Source organism: Lissotriton vulgaris, chromosome 5 (genome assembly GCF_964263255.1).
Source record: "Lissotriton vulgaris chromosome 5, aLisVul1.2, whole genome shotgun sequence".
Classification (NCBI taxonomy): Eukaryota; Metazoa; Chordata; class Amphibia; order Caudata; family Salamandridae; genus Lissotriton; species Lissotriton vulgaris.
The window spans coordinates 759,586,865-759,611,654 of record NC_141693.1 but is presented as its reverse complement, the minus strand read 5'-3'; the positions used below and the strand labels follow the sequence as shown (position 1 = coordinate 759,611,654).

At 43.7% G+C, this 24,790-nt stretch overlaps 1 protein-coding gene across 1 annotated transcript in view; it reads left to right on the top strand.

Annotated features, from left to right (window-relative positions):
• LOC147711519 (guanylin-like) overlaps window positions 1-20,163 on the top strand; it is a 54,024-nt gene extending 33,861 nt beyond the window's left edge. Inside the window, exon 3 of the mRNA XM_086920204.1 lies at window positions 19,704-20,163. Within this exon, the coding sequence (XP_086776330.1) occupies window positions 19,704-19,768 (65 nt within the window). The 3' untranslated portion in view covers window positions 19,769-20,163. The remainder of the gene's footprint in view (window positions 1-19,703) is intronic.
• The last annotated feature ends 4,627 nt before the right edge of the window (window positions 20,164-24,790 follow it).

Below are 24,790 nucleotides of genomic sequence, written 5' to 3'. Positions count from 1 at the left end.
TACAGAGTTCATCAGGTGCCAAATGGGTTCTGTAATTTTTAACTCACAAGACACTACACCAGACAGCATTTATTTTGATCTGTTAATGGTTATAGAAATTGCATCATGTAAAAAATGACAACCTTAATGTGTGAATGACGTATTTCTATCCTCTTAAAAAAGAGCTGATCAGAAAAGTATTACAGAAAGAAAGTTTGCTCCAGCCAGGCAGATTGTTAAGCAGACCATTTGTCAGGTGTTTCACATTTTCTGCCAAGCCCTTCACTGGAGGGCCAGATAAAAATAAGAGTGTTGAAATATGAGACTTGTGAAGACATACTATTGGAGGGCACTCTTTGGTCACCATCTGGGTTTGGTTGTGGTCATTACGATCCCCACACCATAGTAGGGTTTAGCATGATCTGATGTTTTTCCTAACTTTCTTCAGAATATTTGATCTATGCTAGTATTTTTTTTAATGACTTGTGAGTTCCCTAGTGACACACAAAAAGTGTTCATCAACAGTGATAGTGGGGAAGACTCATTCCCTTGTGACATCATAGCTTTCAAACGTTCTATGTTCACCTTACATATCTGGTGGGAGTAAAGGGTAGTGTGTACTGTTTGCTGCAGGGACACACACCCTCCATCATGTCTGCCTCTGTTGCACAGTTGTGGTTACTACACACCAGAACTACAATAAAAACTGCAGACAAGTGTGAGCTCCTGAACTTCTGTTTGACTTTGTATTTTTGTACCTCCAGTAGGCTTGAAACCCTACTTACTCTACCCTTCCATGAGCCCCAACAAGCCCTTACTACCCCTTAATGCTACCTATCCCTGAACACTAAAGCCCCATACTAGCCCTTAACGCTATCCTTTGCTGAATCTTAAAAACCACTCCGACCCCTCAATGCTACCCGTTCATGAAATCTAAAGAAATGTAATACTCCTTAATGCAACCCTTACTCGAACACTAAAAAACCCTTGATACCCCATAACACAACCCTATGCTGAACTCTAAAACCCCTTACTACCTCTAAACGATACCCATCCCTGAACTCTAAAAAAAACCTTGCTACTCCGAAATTATACCCTACCATGAATCCTAAATACTCCTAACTGTCAGACGTATTGTAAGCGTGTAATACCCTATACAAATACATGATTTGGAATCCTCAAACTCTTGTTGAAATCTCCACATATAAGCAGTGAACCAATCTTCATGTTCTGCATACTGCTTAGAGTCATATGCAAACCTGAAATTCCAAAATTTCTTATTCCACCAATAAGTTCTTCCAACCATGCAACCATATTCTAACTTGCTACCAGTCCCTAACAAGCATGCATGCCCTGCCTGCAACCTATCACACAAGTTATGTTTACTCAATCTTGCAATTAATTGGCCAGTGCTGCAGCACTGCAAAACCACACTAGTGACAGAGACGTGCTAGGCAAATTACCAACGGCAATTGCAGGAAAAACATTTGTGTAATTTGAGGTTGTACAAATGCTATTGCCCAAGTGTTCACAGTGTTTGTTGTTATGTTTTTTTTAATATGTGTTTGGCTATTTTTATTAAGCTGATGTTGATGCCAACCAATTGTATATTGAAAATCGGCATAATTATTCTGTATTTTATTGTGTTGGCTTCATTCAAACAATATGTTTTTATGAGACTTTTCTACTCATTCAAATCAAAGTTTTGCATGTGGAAAATAGAAATGTTTACTTTTATTAACTTTGAAGATACTTTTTAGATTGTAATTATTCATATGCTAGTTCAGGGTCTATAAAATGTAGGTTTTGATATTGGTACCTGCAGAAAGAGAGTAATGTGACTATCATCTCATGTCGGGGGACTTTGACCCTCCTTGAGTCCACATTTCCCGATATCGCCAATTACGTGGATCACATCATGACAGCACCAATGACAAAACGGAAGGTCACCGCTTACAACTGGGGTATCTGCCCCAATACCCAGGAGTCATCCACCATAATTGAACAGACCGCAGCTTGTTCACCGACCAGGTCTGTAACCTCCAATTGATTTTTTGTCATCAGACACCTCCTCAGGAGCCGGGTGAGGACTGCAGCCCCCAGGCACCACAGGGAACAGCAGCATCCAGGCTGTGTCTTCGTTTTCGTGCCAGGAGGCACTTATTACTAGCACAGAAGCCCTGCTGCGCGGGACTCCATTCTGCAGAGCTGGGCGAGGACTTCAGCCCCCAGGCACCACAGAGAACTGCCGTATCCAGGCCCTGTCATTCTTCTCGTACCAGGAGGCGCTTATTACCAGCACAGGAGCCCCGCTGCATGGGACTCCATTCTGCAGAGGCAGGCGAGGATTTCAGCCCCCAGGCACCACAGGGAATGACCACATCCAGGCTGGGTCATCCTTTTCGTACCAGGAGGCGCTTATTACCAGCACAGGAGCCCCGCTGCCCGGGCCAAGGGCGGGCCCGTCGTTGCCCGCCATTGGCAGGAAGAGGCAGGGCAGGACCACCCCCGTGAATGTTGCATTTAGAATTGACTGGGTACTACTGCTGTTATCCCTGTAAGGTATTTTAAAACTTTGGCATATTTTATTTTCCACTAAGACCGAGACTGCATGCTCTTCTTCTTTTGCGCGAGTTACACAACAATAGCTTCCGGCAGCAAGTGCAGGCGGGCAACTAAAGCCAAATTTAGGGGGGGGGGGGCTGAAAAATATTTCGGGGGGGCTAATTCTAACAACCATAGACATAGTGGCTGTAAGAAGGGGTGAAAACATAACAAAAGCCTAATTTACAAGTAAATGGTCATAATGGTCTTTGAAACACCTGTTAAGTACTCGGGTGTGGCTGCAATTAGATCGTCGCCAGCCCGCAAAGCTGTGTCAGAATGGGCTGACACACACGACGGGGGGAGGCTGAAGCCCCGTGAGCCCAATGGGTGTTGCGCGCCTGGCAAGCACGTAACTATTAAGCAGACTCTTCACAAACTTGAGACTTTTTGTGGTTGCTGTTTCACCCCCATTTGATTATACACTGTACCCTTCATGCATTCTTGGGTAAGTTGGGGGCACGTTCGGCAAAAGAAAGGCGATAAGTAGTCAATCGCCCCAAAGAAAAAAGTATTAGGGGCCCCTTCTTTAACGTTGATGAAATATCTCACCGGGGTGAATAGGGAAACAAATTATGACTGTGGAGGCAGCTTCAACGAGCAGGGTGGAAGCGATAGATGGGATAACAACAATAGAGTCCCCTAAGGCAACACAAGACCGGAAAGGATGTGTTCAAAACGTGCCGTATCATATTATTGTTTGCGATCTGGAGTGTGACACCAAGCCACACGCCCCAGAAACCATGAGGGTGCTTCCAAAAAGAAAATAATGAGTAAAAATATAAAGCATGTTAAAACAGCAGCTACCTCACTGGTCCCATAGGAAAATCCTGCCAGAAAAAGCAACCGAAAAACCCACAATTAGAACCTACCAAATTTCTGACAACAGTGGAAGAACTGGGTAGATTCTTTCGGCATGCGCTAGACACCTTAACGACCAGAGTGGCTCCGATCGAGGAGCTGTTATAAAATATCCCCAGAGGAATGGCCAGTGTAGTTACTCAGGCAAGCCTGCTATTGTCCCATAAGCAAAGGGGGGCAATTGAGCCCAGCAATATAGGGACTACAACAGACCCTCAGGTGGCCCCTGGATTAGACAAACACATTAGAGAATCATATTGTAAGATGTGCCAAATAAAGATCATGCCGAGGTCGCAAGTAGAAATCATAATGCCCACTGTACAATCTACCCATCTTGACGTGACACAGGGGGGTTAGTTGAAAATGGGAGGGTAAGCCCACAACTTCTTAGTATTCCACCTCTAAATAATAACAAACATCCTTAACCTAAACCTAGTGAGCACCAAAATTGACATTTGTCCAATTGGGATCGCTTGGATTTCCCTCAAGCAGCCACTCCCTACACAGTAGTTCTTGCGAATGTACCGAGATTAGCGGATCATGGAACTGAATCTTGAGATACCTTAAGAAATTAGGCACTGCGTTGGATAGGTATGAAAACAGGCCTAACCCAGCCACTCTTTTCAGATTTCAATATGGTGAGAAGAGTTAGCTAGATTATCAGAGAACCTACAATTTTGTATGGTGGCTGTGTGGTATTATCATTTAAATCACCTCCCCCCATCTCGAGAAGACTACAATCTCAACGTCAAACTGCCCTCTAGTACCCACTGATCAGCTCCCTACCCAGGAATTATACACCACCACCACAAACCTCACAGGCTCTCTCCAAGTCCCCCTGACGCTGCTAGAATGTTCTTCACACGCTACATCCCCCGCCCAATACTCAGATTTGACGACGCGGTTAGAGGACATTTCTCGACAATTGCTCCTTCTCATGACGGAGTTACATGACTTGAAAGTCCTATCAAAAGATATTTTCCCCATGATCAGCTCTCTTTTCAGCTCTACATACCGGCCCAGAGCCTCCACTATGGATAGTGAGCACATAGGCCAGCTGTTAGCCCTCTCGATTATGAACCCTATTCCCTCCCGATACTCCCAACCCTGCCCAATGAAAAGTGAGTACCACCCTGCGCCCACTGCCAATTCTAACATGACCCCGCCAAGGCAAATTCACCCCATCCTTTCCAAATCGGACAGAGAACCTCCTCGCAATCTGAGATGCAGCAACTCTGAGAACCTCACCAGGGTGAACATATCCTGGACTCTCGCCCCCCCCTAATCCACTACTTCTCAAATGTGTATTACTAAACTGCATATCAGCCAATAAACACGTATCAGAAATCTTTGACCTCATCCAACACAATGACTTAGATATTATCTTACTCACTGAAACCTGGTTAAATTCCTCCTCCACTCCTATCTTAGACCTCCTAGTTCCTCCCACTCATGATGTTATCAGGCTTGACAGAGAGCTAAAGACAGGTGGGGGAAAGCTTGTATTCACAGGAACAATCTCTCGATCTCTCACGTGGAGTCCTCTTCCCCTTCCTCTTGTGAATACCTAGGTCTTAGCATCTCGAGTAAGAACCTACCGATCTACAAACTACACACCTTCCACCACCCACCTGGGAATAACCTCCCTTTCATTGAACAAATAATGGGAATCATCTCTAGCAATATCGACTCTGCTATGTCACAAATCTTCCTGGGTGATTTCAACCTGCATTGGACTAACCCTAACGATCCAGCGGTAGCCTGCCTTAAATCATTTCTAAATACTCATGAATTGACTCAGCACTGTGACAAAACAACCCATAGTAAAGGAGAAACTCTTGACCTCATCATCTCCAAGGAACAGACTAACCCTGCGTGACTGATTGGACCACCACAGCATCCTTTTCTTTATCAACAGGGTGGTAGTGATGAGGAAGGTTCAATCTCTGAAATCAAAGGTATGGAAAAGGGACCTCAGATCAGTAAACCTCAGCAATCCCGCTGACCACTGTAAATCTGTCCTCTCCTTTCAAGCCGACCTAGACGAGGTTCAAACACTCACTGATGCCTACAATGTGACCATTACTAACATCATGGATGACATTGCACCACTCCAGCTCAAAAATGCCTCATCCAAATGATCCAAACCATGGTATAACGACAACTTAAACACAGTACGTTGCAACCTTAGAGCAGTTGAACACTCTTGGCGATCCAATCCCTTCTTGGACCAACTAAAACTTCTGAGAGAGGTCAGGAACCTCTACAACAAATTGATCAAGAGAGCTAGGGCTGACAATTTCAGACTACAATTAGACCAAGCAGCAAACCGCCCCAAGAAACCTTTCGAACTGGTCAAACAGCAATCGGTTTCTACTCCAATCCTCTCGTATTCAGTTGGCAATCATCCCTCCTGTGAGGATTTTGATGCCTTCTTCACGGAGAAATCACGGCCCATTTCTATTGACCTTGCCTATAAGAAGGCACTATTAGCCTCCTCTATTGCCTCCACACCCCCTGACCTCTTTGAAAAATATAACTCCCCCCTCCTGATTGCTAAGAACAATGAGTCATGGGTCACCTTTTCCCCATTTACTGAAAAAGACATCAACAAAATTCTCCAGACTATCAGCCCATCCAACCACTTCAGTGACCCGTTGCCCACAACCATATTCAAAGAGATCAAGTTTGCTCTCATCCCTACCTTGACAAAAATTGTAAATGCTTCCTTATCGCAAGGCATGGTTCCTGACTGCTTAAAAGCAGCTCAGGTATCACCTATTCTAAAAAAAAAAACAATACTGACAAATCTGATCTCAATAACTACGTCCCATCTCCAACAGCCCTACTCTAGCGAAACTCCTTGAAAAATGTGTTCAATCCCAACTTTGTGCTCACATAGAGAAGTATCAACTGTTAGACCAGCATCAATCCGGTTTTCGGAGGGGGCACAGCACCGAATCGGCCCTCACACATGTTATGGGTGACATTTTGAAAATGCTTTATCATAATGAATCATGCCTACGCATACTCTTGGACCTTTCCCCAGCTTTTGACACAGTTAATCATGACAACCTCCTATCCATCTTGCCATTTAGAATGGGTTTCTTGGATTTGGTGCTTCAATGGTTCTCATCCTTCTTCCAGCACAGATCACAAAGATTCAAGTCAAACCACTCTGTCTCCCAGCCTTCTCCAGTAATCATGGGGGTCCCCCAAGGGTCCATCCTTGCTCCCATCCTCTTCAACCTCTTCTTGGAACCTCTAGCTAACACACTAAACTCAACAAACATTTTCTTCCACATGTATGCTGACGACACACAACTCTACCTGAAAATTTAATCCCCGGAAAATATCATCTCACTCAATACTATCATAACGTCTACTCAAAATTGGTTAGCCAAGAACCATCTCCTGCTTAACACAACCATAACAGAGTTCCTGCTCATCTACCCTCCGAAACTCAAATCTAGATCTCTGGCTGACTCACTTCACTGCTTTCAACTGCACTCCGATTATCATAGACTCAGACAAATCGCTCGGAATCACCATGGACAAGCACTTGAATATGAACTATCAGATCAGCAATATTTGCAAAGGGACAAACTACTTGATAAGGACTCTTAGAAATATCAAGCCTTTCCTGTCACAAAATGATTTCGAGCATGTGGTACAAGCACTTGTCTTGCCAAGGCTAGACTATGGCAGTGCTACTCTCTGTGGCCTTCCCAAATACGCCTTGACGCCACTAAGGGTCTCACTGAACTCCGCGGCAAGACTAGTTACTGGCGCCAAACGAAACAAGCACATTTCCCCAGTCCTTAAATCTCTCAACTGGCTACCCTATGAAGCATGGATTCAGCTGAAGACTGCAGTTCTAGCACACAAAGCCCTTCACTTCAATACTCCCAGGTACCTGGCATAAAAACGTGAACTATAAGCTCCTCTACTTTTTTCCTCTTGAAACCTTGCATCCTTAGCAAAAAGAGAACTTGTTACAGAGCTTTCTCCGGTGCTGCCTCAAAGATTTGGAACTATCTACCAACGGTATGCAAACTCACCTCGACAACGGCGTTCAAACTGGAAACCAAAAGTTTCCTAATGAAAAAATTCTTATCCTAGTGGGTTAGGCTCTCGGGATTGGGTGACTTTATTTTTCTATTATTTCAATCGTACCTTCAATTTTATACGGATCTGCTACTATGCATATTACTGCCCCCCGCCCCCATGGCCCACTTACTTCTGTTTATTACATGATCCCTGCTGTTTACTATGCTTATTTTTGCCCCCCTCATGGCCCGCTTACTTCTGTTTATTGTATGATCCCCGTCTTTTACTAATTTGTTGTTGTCATTACACTCTTGGCCTCTCTTGTAAAGCGCTCGGATATCCTTCGGGATCTAGTTCGTGCTATATAAAACTTTATAAATAAAGGCAAAATAAATAAATCTTTGGTAGAAAACGTTCTTAGAGGGTTGGTTAGCCAAACAATTAATAGTAACAGTATTAACCTTTTTCAGTTGTGTTTTTTCTATCATCCCCAAGTAAACCTTAGCACAAGACCCAGAAATAGGTATGAGGAGATAGGTGAAAACACACAGTATGCCTATAACCTCCCCGTCAGTAACTGATTTCACGGTCTCCCAGTACTTGACGAAGTAGACTGACTGAATAGGACCGCCAGTGGGGGAGTTTTATCCACATATGCTAGATAAAGGCCTAGATCCACAAGAGAGTATATTTGAAACAGATATAACTTCACACAAGGGTATAATACTAGACACACCACCTAGAATGTTATCTCCTCATCACATAGTTTCTAATACCTCAAAGAGCAATCCCTTTTATGAAACAGATGGAGAAAGAGACTTAAACTTGCACCCTCGACCTATTACCTCGCCACCCCTTCTAATGACTGGTGGAAATAATTTGAACGGCAGTAACAGTAAATATGACCAAGCAAGAGTATTATTCTGGAATGTCACGAGTTTACAGAAGAAAATAACAGATCCCCTCTGGCGAGGCTTGGTAGATAAATGTCATATTCTTTGTCTCCAGTAGACTTGGGCAGAAGACCCTATGCATATTAATGGGTACAAGACTTACCATACTACAGCAATACCATCGGTACATGAGAGATCTAAAGGAGGACTATCTACATATGTATCTAATTATATGAACACGGATAGGATAACTCTGGCAATCTCTGATACCCATTAATTATTATTGAAACAGGTAAACATCATTGCACAGTTGTGATTAATTTCTATAATAATGCTTGCCGGACCAAATGTTGAGGGTCTTAGGGAAAATGAGTGCTGATCTTCATAATGCACTGCATTGGTCCGTAAAAGTACCTTTAAAACTCAGGTGTGGAGATTTTAATATTGGGTTGTGTGCTCTCAACAAGGGGAAAAATTGTGGTATAGTATCTGACGATAATGAGCCTTACACCCACTTCCCACACTCACACTATGGGGATTATTTAAATGATATCCTGTCTAGATTTGACTTAGGTTTTGCAAATGATTTATGTACCCCCTCGGTGCCTTTTGATTTTACCTTTAATGGGAGCGGTGCAAAATCAATTATTGATAACATAATCATTTCAAATAGACTCAAATGTTTTAGAACTCATAAAAATGCTTAAAGTGATTACTTTCCCCTGAGTGTAGCTATTGAAATGCCAATAAAGGCAATATGTATTAGGGGTACAACTACACACCTAGTGCAAGATATAGCGCTCAATAAAGTTAATGGTTATACCCTACGGTAATTGAAGGTGGACCCATCCGAATTTACTAGAAAAATTGTGAGAAAATATCAACCAGCCTTTTCAGTTTGTCTTGATGGCGCATCCGATGGGTCGGAAATTTTAGAAGCCTTTGCAATGATTACTAGAGGAGTTAAGGAGGGACTAGCAATGAAAAATAGAAAGGAACGCAAGAAACCCCAAGGTTAGTTTAACGCTAGATGTACGAAAGCATACACTAAACTGAAACACGTTCTACATAAGACACCAAAAGACAGCAGTGAGACAAAAGAATGTAGATGGGAATATAAACAGGATTTGAAAGAGCGCAAGGTGGATGTAGAGAAGAAAGCATAGACAGAGCTACATGAAGCAACAACGGCCAGAGATAATACAGCCTTTTGGAGGGCGGTCAACGCTCCATTTCTGACATCTCATGATACGCCCTCTATAGAAATTGCCATTGGCGAAGATGAATGGGTAAAACACTTTACAGACATGTATAAAGCCACACCAGATAGGCCAGTCATTGACCAAACCCAGTTAGTGCGGGGTTCAACTGTCATAAGGGCACACCCAATAGATCTCCACATTACTTTAGATGAAGTAATTACCACAATTAAGTTTAGTAACGGAGGTAAGGCACCCGGACCGAACAGTGTGCCTGTAGATTTATTTAAAGCCAATTTGCCGCCAAGGGCCCCATTGATGACCCAAGTGATAGAGGCTTGTTGCTCCTCAGGGTTCATTACAACATGGTCGGAATCACTCCTGGTTCCGATCTTTATGAAAGGGGATCGACAAAACCCAATTTTTTATCGGCCAATATCACTTCTTGATTCCCTGGATAAGGTGGTAGGGCGCATAGTATCTAACAGACTCCAGGATTGGACTGAGGACAATAATATAATATCAGAGTTGCAGTTTGGTTTCCAGGAAGGCGTGGGTATGGTCGAGCACGGCTTAACCTAAACTTGCAATCGGAATGTTTGCAGTGGCCAAGCAGGGCAGAATATATCTGGCCTTTGTTGACCTAACTGCAGCATTCAACTGCTTGGAACATGATAAGTTGTGGACCATACTGGCCAATATGGGTGTGAGAGAGAGAAAACTTTTGTTTATTTAGACCATAGTATTTTAAACAGTACAAAACACAATCGGTATCCAGATAATATGGACAATCTAAATTCTATAACAAATAAATAATTAAAATACTATACAAGTTAGAAAAAGGTAACCCTCAAACACATATAATTCATTAAACACAATTTACAAAAATCTCTAAATTCCTAAAAATTCAAATTAATGGGAGAGCCCTAAAACATTTAGGATCAGTGCCCATCCTTTAGTTGCACCCTTAAAAAATATTTTGTTGCCTTCAGGATTTTTCCCAATCCAATAACAATTTCTAACTATGGCATATCTGTAAGTAAACAAACCGCCTGGGCACGCAAATTTATCTTATGTGATAACAATATTGGGCGTAAAAACAATCTACGTATGGCTAAGACAAATGTGCAATCAAGCAATATGTGCAAAATGTAATTTCTTATTCCTAGCCCACAATTACAATTACCATCTGAGCCGATCAATGCAGCCTTTATTTTTTCTTCCGTCTTCCAAGGGTTAATCCCAACTCGGGTCCTTAGGATTTCATGTCTTAAACCTTGATTGGGCAAATTATCCAGGTACGAAAACCAAGCTTCCTTTGCCCATGAGCTTTTTATCCACTGGACCGATTTTTACCCTGTCATATAATCAAGGTCATGTGATCTTAAATAAGACCGCCCTTGTTCCCTAAGAGTTCTCTTTGTAAAGTCGACCATCAGTGATTGCTGAGAAAGTCTCACGTTAAGGCGCGCTGCTATTTTCTGGAGGTTTCTTCTCACGTCCTTTGCCCAACGAAGGCTACTTGTTTCAATCTCCTCTCTGCACCATTGTGAGACCATCTGTACATCCCCTGGGTCCTGACACTTCCAGAATCTTAATAAAGCAATTTTGGCCTGCACACTCCAAGATATTCACCCTAGCTCCATTCTGATTGCTTGGACCATTGTGCAGCTAGGCAGAGACATTAATATTTTGAAAATGTTTCATTCTTCCTGATCCCAATATGGGTGTGGAACCCCCACTCTTACATTTTTTTAGACAGCTTTACGCAAATATGAGAACTAGGTTACCTTATGGGGTAAAAGGTGAATGCATGGCTACATTTGGCAGGAGAAGGGGGTAATAAAGGGCTGCGTCCTGGCACCATTTTCATTTACGCTCTACACCAACGGATTAGAACAAGCATTGGTAGATCAGTGCCAGGACTTGCCACAACTTGTCAGACGCCCTATACCAGCCCTTCTTTATGCAGATGACGCAGTTTTGATGTCACACATATGGGACTACAACGGGTGTTATACTCTTTCACCATTTTTACGCAGAAGCTGGATCGCTGAGTAAATATCCCAAATGCATTTATTATGCAATGTGGAAGAGGGAGCAATACATGTAGAGACATATATGTATATATTTATATATAGACAAAACAATGATAGACTCCACAAAGAAATGTCCCTACTTATGAATTATTTTTGATCATAAAGGAACATGGTCCCGGGCAGTTAAAGCTAGGAAGCTCTTATTCTTGAAATCTACAGCAGTCCTACTGAATTATTGCACGGAAACTGGGAAAAAGAAAAGACCCCCTGAGGAACTGATAAACATATATAGGGAAAAATTGCGTTATCACAGCTATATATGGGGCAGGTATATGGGGTTATACTAATGCCCAGCCCCTACAGATAGTGGTAAATGCTTTGCTAAGATGTCTCCTAGTAGTCCTGGATAGTTCCTTCACTTATATATGTCATGCAGAATTGGGGTTACCATACATAACCGATTTAATAAAAATCCAAACAGTCCTCTTATGGCACAGAATATAGACTAACACGAAAACCAATCTCAACAGGGGAATTATAAGAGATTGTATTGAACTCGACCGTGCTTCCAACATCCCATGGTTGAAATATATAAAAGGTTTTATGCATGATTTACGACACCCGGAATACTTTGAGGAGCCAAGTTCTACACTCTCGGTTACCAGAAAATATATATAAAAAAGAGAGTATGACTCTTTTAGAGTCCTGCAGATTCTCTGCAGAAATTGGGAGGCCAACAGTCCAGTCCAATCAACTGACACTTACTTCATATGGCATGCAACTATACCTAAAACACATGGAGGATAAACAGGATGGATTTGTCCTGACCCGATTTAGGTTTGGTATCTTCCACTGTATAACATCTTTTCCTACAATAAACGATTGGACAAAAATACTAAGTAAGTGTCCATGTGACGAAGTGTCAGCCCAATCTAAAATTCATGTGGTACTTTTTTGTAAATTTTACTTAGTACAAAGAAAGAGATGGACTTTACCAATTGTAAAGATATTGGGTTTTAGAGAATGCCGACCAGCTATATTGTTTTTGTAATTTTTTCATTTTTAAAATGTATGATATCATGTTTAAAAAATGAATGTTTTTAGGATTCAGTATATGATTTATAAATACGTGTGTTTTTATTACATATTAAATGTGTATAATGAGAGAGATTGAGCCTGTGCTACAGTCGGTCTCACAGCGGAAGCAAGATGGCGGCCGTGAGGTATGACTGAGCAGCAGCATCGGCAGTGTGGACACGGTTGTGTGTAACCTCGACAAACTCGTTCTTTAATGCCGGATTATGCTATGGACTTACCGGGCACTCAGTGAAGAGAAGCTTCCGAGCTAAAAAGGATTATGATGAAAGGCGAGTAATTGCATGAAAAAACGCCCAGATACAGCATGGCGGCTTGGATGTTTCTGGCCGCTCTTCACCGCAGGGCACTCCCTCCCGGACTGTTGAGGCTTGTAGCCTCGTTGCTCCTGAGGATCGGGTTGGCCGGCAGGTTCAGCAGAGTCCGCGGAGTCAGGAGGCGGAGCAGTACAGTTCCGGCGGAGCTGAGTGGAGGCAGCGGCAATCGCAGAGCGGTATTCAGAGGCTGTGTAGACCGTGGGGACAGGAAGCAGATTAGAGCAAAGCAGTGGCTCTCGTTACTCTCAGTGCTCTCTGTGCGGATGGCCCCGAAAACCAACACCGGAGGTAAGCCGCTATCTAAAATGAAAAACGCAGCTGAAAATGCCGGCACAGCAGGTAATATCATAGACAATCCTATAAACGTTGTGCCTGTTCCTGTAAACAGCATTGGCGCTGAGGGAGTAACGCTTGAAGTAGAACCTGGGGGTCGGACAAGACAGCAACAACAGTCCTCAGGACAGAGTACCCCCAAAGAGATGCGGCCCCCCTCTGTTAGAACCAGGCAAGCCGCCGCCACAGCCACTGCCACTGCCACTATAAGTGTGGTAGATCTGATGAACCGAAAGGACAAGACAAAAAAGGTGAAAACAATGGAAATGGAAATGGCCCCAGTAGCGGCAATTATATCATTACTGGCTACCGAAGAGGATGTGGAGCATGAACCCGAGCCAGAGATTGAGCCTGTGCTACAGTCGGTCTCAACGCCACAGTCACAACTTCAACCGCAGTTGCAGCCACACCAGGAGATTGGATCCGTGGGCGATGCCTTTAATGGAGCTCAGGGCTTGACGGCCCACTCGGCGCTTCCAATTCCTATGACTGTGGAGGGTGATGAAGGACCTGGTAATGAGGGGAATGAGGATACAGATCCTATATCAGCTAAGGACACGATAACCTCATTTCCAGATGGCATGGTAGAGCATATTGCCACACCTGCATTAAAAAATAGCGGAAACGATCAAGGAGGCCCAGCAACAGGCGAAATATCGAAAGAGACTATCACGATTACTGTGGCCCCTGGTGAACAAGGACAAACAACAGCAAACGCCAATCAGTGTGGTTTGATACATGGGGAGAAGGAGAGGGAAAAAGAGAAGACCCCTAGTGAATGTTTCTTTTCCGTAACAGAGGAGGCTGATTGGTCAGAGGATGAGGAGCTGCATAGCTCTGATATCGACTGCAGTAATCCAGAAACAGAGAGCGACATCGAGGTGGGGGTACCATCAACGACTATTAAAAATATGTTTCCTCAAAGGAACCAAGCAGAATTAACATGGGATCATTCTCTAACAACATCCCTACAAGGAAACTCTAATCAGGGGACGGGTCATACACAGAACCAGGGGACCACACAACTCTCAATGATGTAATTGATGGCAATGATGGAATCAATCCATCAAGGAATCACAGCACATCGAGAAGAGACACGTTCAGATAGTCTCAAGGCCCAAGCAGCAATGAGAAAAATGAAAGGAGTGGTCAGAAAACTTTCAAAAGCCTGTGTGAACATTGGAGATAGGGTCTCAAATCTAGAAGAGAGGATAGTCGCCACTGAAGTAGAGGCTGCAGCCGCCACGAGCAGAGAGGAATCTCTCGGAGCACAAGCACAGGATGTCCAGTGGAAGCTGGAAGACCTAGAAAATAGGCAAAGGAGGAATAATCTCAGAGTCCTTGGGATTCCGGAAGGAATTGAAGGGATAGGATGTCAAAGCCTTTATGGTTAAAATTTTCGAGAAAGCTTTTCCAGATGTTGCCGGGTGGAACTGGACCACTGAAATCCAGAGGGCGCATAGGACACCGTTCAAATTGAGGCAGAATGCCAGAGCAGGTGATAAGCCGAGAGCAATTCTCATCTACATAGGTAACTTTCTTTGCGACAGTCCATTTCAGAGAAGGCGAGGCCAGACGCCAAAAGAACCTTGGAGGGGGGATCCTTCTTCGTAAGGCCTGATTTTTGCCACGCCACCGTCGAACGACGTTGGAGATTAAGATAATTAATCAAGCCTTTCCAGGATTAAAGAGTACAGGTCTATCTTATCAATCCAGCCCAACTAAAAGTAATTCACCTGGGCAAGACAATATACTTCTCCTCAGAAATCAAAGCTCAGGAGTATCTGGACTCAATATAGTATAGTACAGTATCATACTATGTATAATATAGTTACCGGCAGTGTGCCTTCTTACCAAGCCTTCAAATGATCTGTTTCAAAGAATGATGTAGTCTAAGGGGGGTAGAATATAGATTATTGGGGTGCAGTGTATGACTTCCGAGTTTTAGGTTTCACTGAGTTATTGGTGTCACGATAAGGTGGTTTATGGTTTGATTATGAGGTTGAGGTTGAGGTCCAATAAGTCGTTTGCATAGTGTCCACTGCTGGGCTGCATCCATCACACGCACAGACTCAGTCTGCGCGCTTCGCTAGGGTGGGGGTTGGGGTTGGGGTCAGGGGGGACAAGGTTTGGAGTGGGGTGGGGGGGTGGGGAAGGGAAGGGAAAAGCAAAAAGTAAAAAGAAAGTTCATGCAATAAATGTGTATATTAATATAAATGAAATGTTTAAAGAAGAAATGTATACTCATGAAATGTTCAGGAGGATTTTTGATTGGTTAGTGCATTGGCTATGTTCCCTACAGGGCTATGTCTAGGATCAGGGTAGTAAGCCTAAATGTAGGCGGATTGAACAATTGGAAAAAGAGGGGTAGGTTTGAGGAGTATATCAAAATAATAGGGGCTGACATCATATGCCTACAAAAGACCCACTTACCTTGGAAAAAGAAACACTGGCTAAATCTAAGGGGTTATGAAATTCTGTCCTGTTCCTCACAGACATTAACAGTAAAGGGGGTAGCAATTATGGGTAGGGTAGGATTGGGGGGAGCAAAAAAATCTAAGGCCGATGTATTGGGAAGATGGGCAATATGCGAAATGAACCTAGGCATAACTCTATGTTCAGTATACGGTTCTAACCTGGATGACCCGGGGGTGATGGATCACATAGAGAGGGAACTAACTCACTGGCCAGCACCTATAGTAATATGCGGTGATTTTAATATCTCAGCAGATTTTATAGGTGATACCCCATATACTGGTCGCAAGCCCCGGGTGTTCAGAGCAGTATCCTCTATAATTCAATCCCATGGGCTGAGGGACGTGTGGGGAAGCCTAAAGAAAGATGTACCCGGGTTCACATATTTCTCACATCCATTCAATAAGCATACAAAATTGGACTATTTCATGATATTAGCTACTTGTCTTCCTAACTTGGAAATCGCAATGCTCCCTAGGTTAATATCAGATCACAACCCCCTTGTCCTAACAATGAGCGTTAATAAACAAAGGACAAAAATCAGACCCTGGACTTTTGACAGAAAGGTTTTAGTGGACAGCAATTATATAGCGCACGTAAAGAAGTGGTCCCAGTCATTTTTTGACGCGAATAGATATAGTGCCTCCCGTGTCATGGTCTGGGATAGTTTTAAAGCTGGTCTGAGGGGGGAGACAATTAGCTACTCGGGTCGGATGTGGAAAGGAGCTAAGGGAGAGAGAACGTCTATTGGCAAAACTGGCAGAGGCTGAGGAACAGCATAGGAGGGATGTATGCCACGGGAATCAGGGTACTCAGAGTTTAGAGCGGCTGAATAGTATGAAGGCAGACATCCAGCGGCAATTGGCTAAAAAAGCTGCAGCAGAATACCAAACCCAGAGAGCCAGAATGTATGAAACAGGGGAAAATGCAGGTAGGGCTCTAGCGTTACGGATAAGACAGGCCACATCTAAAAATACTATGGGGGATCGGACCTTTAATAAACCAACTGAAATTCTTGAAGTCTTTAGGAGGTTTTATCAGGATCTATATAAGGAAGAGCTGGGCATAGATGACCCGGGTATAAACTGGCCGGAAACAGGTACTAAACTCACGTTTAGCGAGAAAGAAACCTTGGAGCAGAATATTACTATGGATGAGCTTGCTGAGGCACTACAAGACTTAGCAGCAGGCAAGGCAGCAGGGCCCGATGCCATACCCCTGGAGGTTTATAAATGCCTGAAGGAAGAAATGGCACCACTTCTTTTAGATCTATTCAATGGGGTCATGACTACCGGAGTTATACCGGAATCTTGGACCAAAACCAGTATAGTGGTATTCCACAAAAAAGGGAAACCTAAGGAAAGTCCCGGCTCTTACAGGCCAATATCGTTAATAAATAGCGATAACAAATTATATGCAAAAATCATGGCGACACGGTTGGGGAGGATTATTGGGACTCAGGTCTCTCCCTGGCAGCATGGTTTTGTCCCGGGCAGGGATACTACTGACCATATAAGAAGAGCCATAACTCTGTTCGACACCCATGCTGCTGGTGGGGGGGGGGGTCGCAATGATCCTCCTCGACGCGGAAAAAGCGTTTGACCGTGTTAGGTGGAGTTTCCTGTGGAGAGTGATGGCAGATAGAGGATTTGGTCCTAGATTCCGGCAGGCAATGCAGGCTATGTACTTTAATCCAACCGCTAGCATCCAGCTTATGGGTGAAAGTTCTGGGCAGATTCATATAACGAGAGGCACGAGACAAGGGTGTCCGTGCTCACCCATCCTTTTCGCATTATACATAGACCCCCTAATAACTCTTATAAAGAATAGTACCAATATAAAGCCAGTTGTCATTAACGGTTTCCACACCAAAATCCTCGCATATGCGGGCGATTTAGCCATAACCACCACTGACCCTGACAGTGCCATGAGGGGAATAGTTAATATCACTTCTGACTTTGGGAGGTTATCCGGATATCGACTTAATGTGGAAAAAACGCAGGTATTATGTTCAAGAAATATAGTCAAACAGGATGATAGATATGTAGAATCAGTAGTATACTTAGGTATAACAATCAATGCCCAGCCAAGGGACATCATCAAAGACAACTTTTTGCCACTATTGGAAAAGATGAAACAGGACCTAAAAAGAATAGATACTCTCCATTTGTCAATTATAGGCAGGGTCAATGTCATTAAAATGACAATGTTCCCGAAGATCTTATATAAATTCAGGTCTATCCCCTTTAAAATAGAAGATACATTGATCAAGGAAATGGAGGCAATTTTCATGAACTTTGTGTGGCAATATGGTAAGGTGAGGAGATCAATCAAATACATGTCTCTTCCCCAGGAAAAGGGTGGGCTAGGAATACCTAATCTTAGGTTCTACAATTGGTCTTGCCTTCTCACAGAAATGGCTATACTCTTCTTCCCTGAGGACAGATTGCACAGCCAGGGAGATATCCCCTCTATTTATCAGCTGGCTCTAGGGAGTGAAGCATACGGGGTAATGCTGAGAAAATATGATAAACGCTTTTATAAGGCATTAGGATATAAAATACTGGAAGACATCTGGGGGTTATGGTCCGCTGTACAGAAAAATCAGAGTATTCCAAAATATAATCAACATACCCTACTTTGGAATTCAGGATTATTCCCGCATCTCAGCAGGGATGGCCCTTGGAGATATTGGGAAAGACAGGGAATCACTACACTAGGTCAAGTGATGATAAAGGATGCATTGAGGCCCCTTGAACTTCTGAAGTCACGGTACTTACTGCGAGGTTGTCAAGAGTTCAAATATATGCAGTTGGCTAACACAATAAAATCAAAAAGACAGTGTATAAATATATCAAAAAGTTGTGCACTATAAGATTATATGAAGGGAGGTGGTCGCAGAATCAGGTCAATATATGGGTTATTTTTGGAAAAGCTACATGATGACATGCTCAAGACAGAGGCTGCTTGGGCTGCTAAACTGGGAGATCCAGATATTGACCTGGACAGAACTATTTTAATGGATAAAAGGTTTTTACGCTCCTCAAATCTAAGAGCACAGCACTTTAAGACTCTTTTCAATTTATACTACACACCGGCAACACTGTATGATTGGGGAAGGAGGGCGGATAACAACTGCCCTAGGTGTGGGAATGGGCCCGCTGACGCAGTGCACATCTTTTGTAGCTGTGGAAAATTAGGCCCCATTAAAAAGGAAATTGAAAAGTTTTTAGAGGGGCTGCTAGCTGTCAAAATAGACCTATCCCCTACACTTTTAATAATTGGGTGTGATGCCAAACTGGGTTTAAGCACAGAGTTCGAGGCGCTCGTTTTTATATCGACAGCTGTTTTTAGAATATTAATTGCTGCTGCATGGAAGGATGTTGAGGCCCCAACCTTCCAAATGTGGATTTGCAGTATGCTAGGGATCCATAACATCGAGTCAGAATTGTATGCTCTAAAGGGAGCTAAATCCAGGGAAATGGGGCTACGGATCTGGGCGCCCGTGGCAGCATGGAGGCGGTCGAAGTGTGGGGACTCATAGTTTTTTCCTAATTTCCTAACTTTGATATGACTATCAATCTATCGTATTTATCGTATTTAATGCCTTATGCTTTATCACTTGCCTTTTTTATACTCATCATGTATATTTATCTTTTTGTTTTAATATATATTGCTGTGTATAGTGTACATTATATTGTTATGAACTTTCAATAAAAAAAAAAAATGAAATGTGTATGATGATACATACTGGTTTTTATTGTTACTGCTTTTATGACTATTTGTAAAAGATCGAATAAAGCATATTGAATTGAATTGTGACTATCATCTCATAAAATGTGTTTTCTTTGTTAACAGCACAAGTGGCTGAACATCCAGACAAGTGTGAAGTCTGTGCATACGCTGCCTGCTTTGGCTGTTGAAGCACCAACTGAACTGCTTGAGGATCTTTATTGCTAAACAAATTTGTTAGAATTCATGAAAATATTTTAAATTGCGCAAATATGAAAGTAGGCTTGATCTTATCAATTAATTACTTGTGCTTCAGAAAGAAACACTTAATATCGAAAAGGAATGTTTATGAATATCTCAGGTATTTGCTGCACTGTAACCTTTAGCTTGATACTAGTGAACAGCAGGTTTCAGAGTTGAAAAATACTTGCATCTAGCAGCAAACAGCTGAATGTAATGCAGTATTTTATTTTTATTATGCTTGTTTTGTTGCATGTATGATCCCTGACCTATTGATTGTTCATTATTTCATTGTGTGAATGTAATGATTTTAACAAATCTACAATAAATTGTCTTTCACTTTGAATATACTTATTTTACACCATTTTACAATTGTATATGTCTTGAATCCTTACACCTAATGGTTACTTGAGTATCAGATTTTCCTCAACTGTTATCAAATATTTCCAGAGGTTTTAGTAGATGCAGGGCTTATTGGTAGTGTCAAGGGATGCTGCTGGTCAAAGTGGAAAACAATGGGACTTGTAGTCTCCCAAGAAAAGGAGTGCCCTTAATCACTTCCCAAAAAACTTCAACATAATTTGGATCAATCACTTTCTGCCAAGTGGCTAACGCACATTCATAAGCCACTGATTCTTTGATATATGTCATGGGACTCACAGGCTGCATTTTACAGTGACAATTTCACATTAAATCAAAAATAAACTCAGCATGAAATTCCACGTAGGATCGTCTAATTTTCAGAAAATAATTTGTTGTAGATTTATGCCCTTCACAAAATATGCAATCCAAGTATTCAAGTTACTGACTCTTAAGGACATTTTCAAAGACAAGGATTCCCTGTAAAGGGATTATCCTCTCACCCTTATTTATCGCTCTTTTTTAACTCAATCATTTCAACAGCTCTTGTGAGCACTTTCTAAAGTTTAAACTATGCTTTACAAAACTTCAGTCACTAAAAAAACTGTTCACAGTGGCTTGACTGTGAACTCACCACACATTCTAAAAAGGAGGGTACAGCCAAAGATGGACATTCTAAGCTTTATACATATTTATCCTTGTCAAAGTGCAACCAAAAGCCCACCGGTAGCTGATTTTGTAACCAATACCGTTCCCTGAAGAATATAGTCAACAAGGAGCAGTAACTACAAACACAAGTGTGTATGAACATAAACATGAGTATCTTTATCTCTCTATATATCTATATATATTTTCACTGAAAAAACAAAGGTTAAAGTGACATTATATTTAGGTATGTTAAATAGATCTGTTTTGTTTAAAAAGAATAAAGAGCCTTAAAAGTTCCCTGAAAAACCTAAAGGTTAAAGTAATGTCATAGTTAGGTGAATATGTCAGTGACAACATTGATGGTTTGAACTAAACAAAACACAGAAATTCACCCGTTATAGTTAGCAGAGCTAACTACAACTTGTGACCCTGCCATAAACAATGTATGGCCTCTTATGTTATATCACGGGAGACATGTTCTATGACATCATTTATGACATCACTGATGACATCTCAAATTACATTATTGATGACATATCATCACTGATGAAATCATCCAATGAGTGTGTTAGTATGGCTGAGATACCCGCCACCCCCTCTCAACACAATCCCCAAGAATTGGGAAACCGGAAACAGTTCTTGAACTTTTGGAAGGCGGGAAGGGAGTTACCCTTCCCGGCCGTATTTATTAAAATATGAAACAAAATCAAAACATTAAAATAACAGTTTCATATTATGTACAATTTCATTTCCACATTACGATGTTTGGCTAACCTTAACAGATCTCTAATACAAAGGTTCTCCTAGCCGAACTAACATCCTACAAAACATTTGACTTGAAATTGTACATCCTAACGTTAAGGGCCAACGGCAAGGTCGTAACCGGTGTCAGATCCCTAAACCAGAAAAACCACCCTCACTTGTGAGGGGAGCGACCGCACAGAGGCGTACCTCAAGTGCATCTACCAATTTCCCTTGGACTTGACGGGGGCCCCAATGAACTCGACGCCATTTAACGGTCGTCCGAGGACTCGTGTGAGGTGTCTAAAAGGTAGCGTAAACCCCCTCCCGCACCCCACACAACTTACCCATCTGCCGTCGCAGATGTCCTGGCCCCGGGAAATTCCCCAGGAGGGCCCGTAGCCCCTCCTATCCAGGAAGGGGCCTTGACCACCTTTCCTTTCCTTCCGGCGGCCTATCCTTAGACGGGACCGCCTCCCCGTTGAGGGGCCCATGGCCACCTCCCCCGAGCGCTCCCATCCGTAATGGGTGACGCCCCCCCATAGGGATCTTCCAATTACTGCTCACCGATCATGACCTTACCGCCCGACCAAAATAAATACGACAATTCTACCTAACTCACTAAGATTACAAAACAAACATAACTTATTACAAGCATGAATACTGATCAACACTAGTGCAAAATTACTTTATTTGCAAAAACATACTGAAAATAACCATTCTTTATTGCATATTCAAAAATTTCACGACAATCATCACAACCTGCAAAAACAGAGTTACCACATCCAAACTTTATTCAAAAACAACTAGCTGTCCTCAGGGGCTGGTGGGTGGGTCAAAAGTGGCTCTTCGTTCCGTCTCGAGCTCACGTGCAGCGGGGAGGTGCAGCTTCAGAGCACAGGAACAAGAGGATGCTTTCTTGGCTTTCTGCTCCTTTTATCCGTCTTCAGGGCGGGCGTAAACCCGCCCCCGCCTGCCTCCGAGGGCGTGGCCAGCCGCGTCAGTGTCTAGGACAACCCACTCTAGGGCGGGAAAAAGGCGCGCCCCGGCTACGCCGCTTCGGGCATACCAGCCGAGACTCGCCTCCCGCCCAAGATGGCTTCCCGGGGGGATCGTGGTACTCCACCATACTTTCGGGGGGACCGAATGGTCGCCCCTTTCCATATGGCTGAGATACCCGCCACCCCCTCTCAACACAATCCCCAAGAATTGGGAAACCGGAAACAGTTCTTGAACTTTTGGAAGGCGGGAAGGGAGTTACCCTTCCCGGCCGTATTTATTAAAATATGAAACAAAATCAAAACATTAAAATAACAGTTTCATATTATGTACAATTTCATTTCCACATTACGATGTTTGGCTAACCTTAACAGATCTCTAATACAAAGGTTCTCCTAGCCGAACTAACATCCTACAAAACATTTGACTTGAAATTGTACATCCTAACGTTAAGGGCCAACGGCAAGGTCGTAACCGGTGTCAGATCCCTAAACCAGAAAAACCACCCTCACTTGTGAGGGGAGCGACCGCACAGAGGCGTACCTCAAGTGCATCTACCAATTTCCCTTGGACTTGACGGGGGCCCCAATGAACTCGACGCCATTTAACGGTCGTCCGAGGACTCGTGTGAGGTGTCTAAAAGGTAGCGTAAACCCCCTCCTGCACCCCACACAACTTACCCATCTGCCGTCGCAGATGTCCTGGCCCCGGGAAATTCCCCAGGAGGGCCCGTAGCCCCTCCTATCCAGGAAGGGGCCTTGACCACCTTTCCTTTCCTTCCGGCGGCCTATCCTTAGACAGGACCGCCTCCCCGTTGAGGGGCCCATGGCCACCTCCCCCGAGCGCTCCCATCCGTAATGGGTGACGCCCCCCCATAGGGATCTTCCAATTACTGCTCACCGATCATGACCTTACCGCCACAGGCCGGATAGTTGACCGGCTATCCGGACCCCCCACTCCTGCCTAAAGGTCATGTTTTAAACCCTTCAACCAAGCTATGAGGTCTCCTATGAGTAACTCATTCCCCACCCGGGACAAATGAACCCCGTCCCCCAAATACATGCTGTCCCCTTTGATACAACCATGCGAAACAGAATGCAGTGTACTTGAACGAAACAATCTACTCACTTTGTTATTTATTTTCTTTACTGAATGAGTCAGAGCAGAAACCGAAATAGCCCCCCGCCCCACTTTTCGTGGGATCATATGGGACCATGCAATTGTGCACCCTGGAACTCTTCTTGCCAACCAACTTACTGTGGAAAGCATTGCCTCAAGAAGAAGTCGTCTACCAGTGGCCACCAGATCGTTACCCCCAAGATGGACTATGATTATAGACGGCGGTGACCTCGTCCGCTCTAACAAACCCTCAAAAAAGGATTGAAACTGGTCAATACAGAGCCCGCCCTTTCCGTAGAAGGACACCCTGTACCCGTATTCCCCAGCCACGTGAATCATATCACCTGCTTTGAATACGTCCGCGGCACGCCTCACGTATGAGTGGCCCACGACCCACACCTCCTTTTTCGCAGACGGTGATTTCTGACCGCTGGTCCCCAGGAGTCGGGTCGATTGCACAGTCCGCCCCGCTTCGTAAGCTTGCGCAACTGAAAACCAAACAAAAACAAGAAGCGTGAGTATATCATTACAGCTTCACAACATGTGCAACCGCACATACCTTTTATAACAGTTCGAGGACCAACGCCCCACACGTTTTACTTGTTCTACATTCAGACCCCTGGCTGTAGCCTCAGTAGCAGCCCCTATCCGAAAGGAATGGGTCCCGAACTCGCCGGGGTTCAAGCCCGCGGCCGAAATCGACATCGCAAGCACCCTCTGGAACTGAAACCTCGTCAGTGGGGTGGCGTCAGCGTGTCTCAACAAGGTCCCCCCCCATGCTGCAACCCTCTGCGCTAAATATTCCTCTACGCATACCACAGGGCACATGGAAGACCCGGGGATCCTCTGAATGATTACGCAGTCCCCGATTGCTCCCTGATCGGATTTGGACCTAACAAATGAGATCGTCATCGTCTCCCCCCTGACCTGAATGTGCTCCCGGCACAGTCCCCCCATCGTATCCCGTTTGTTCTTTGCCACTAATTCGCTTACCCGCATAGCCCCATGGAATGCTAGTGCAAATGCGGCTCGGAACAACACTGCCTCGTACTGGGATGAACACGTTGCCGGGAGCACGGACAATAACAGGGTCAGCCTATCCAGAC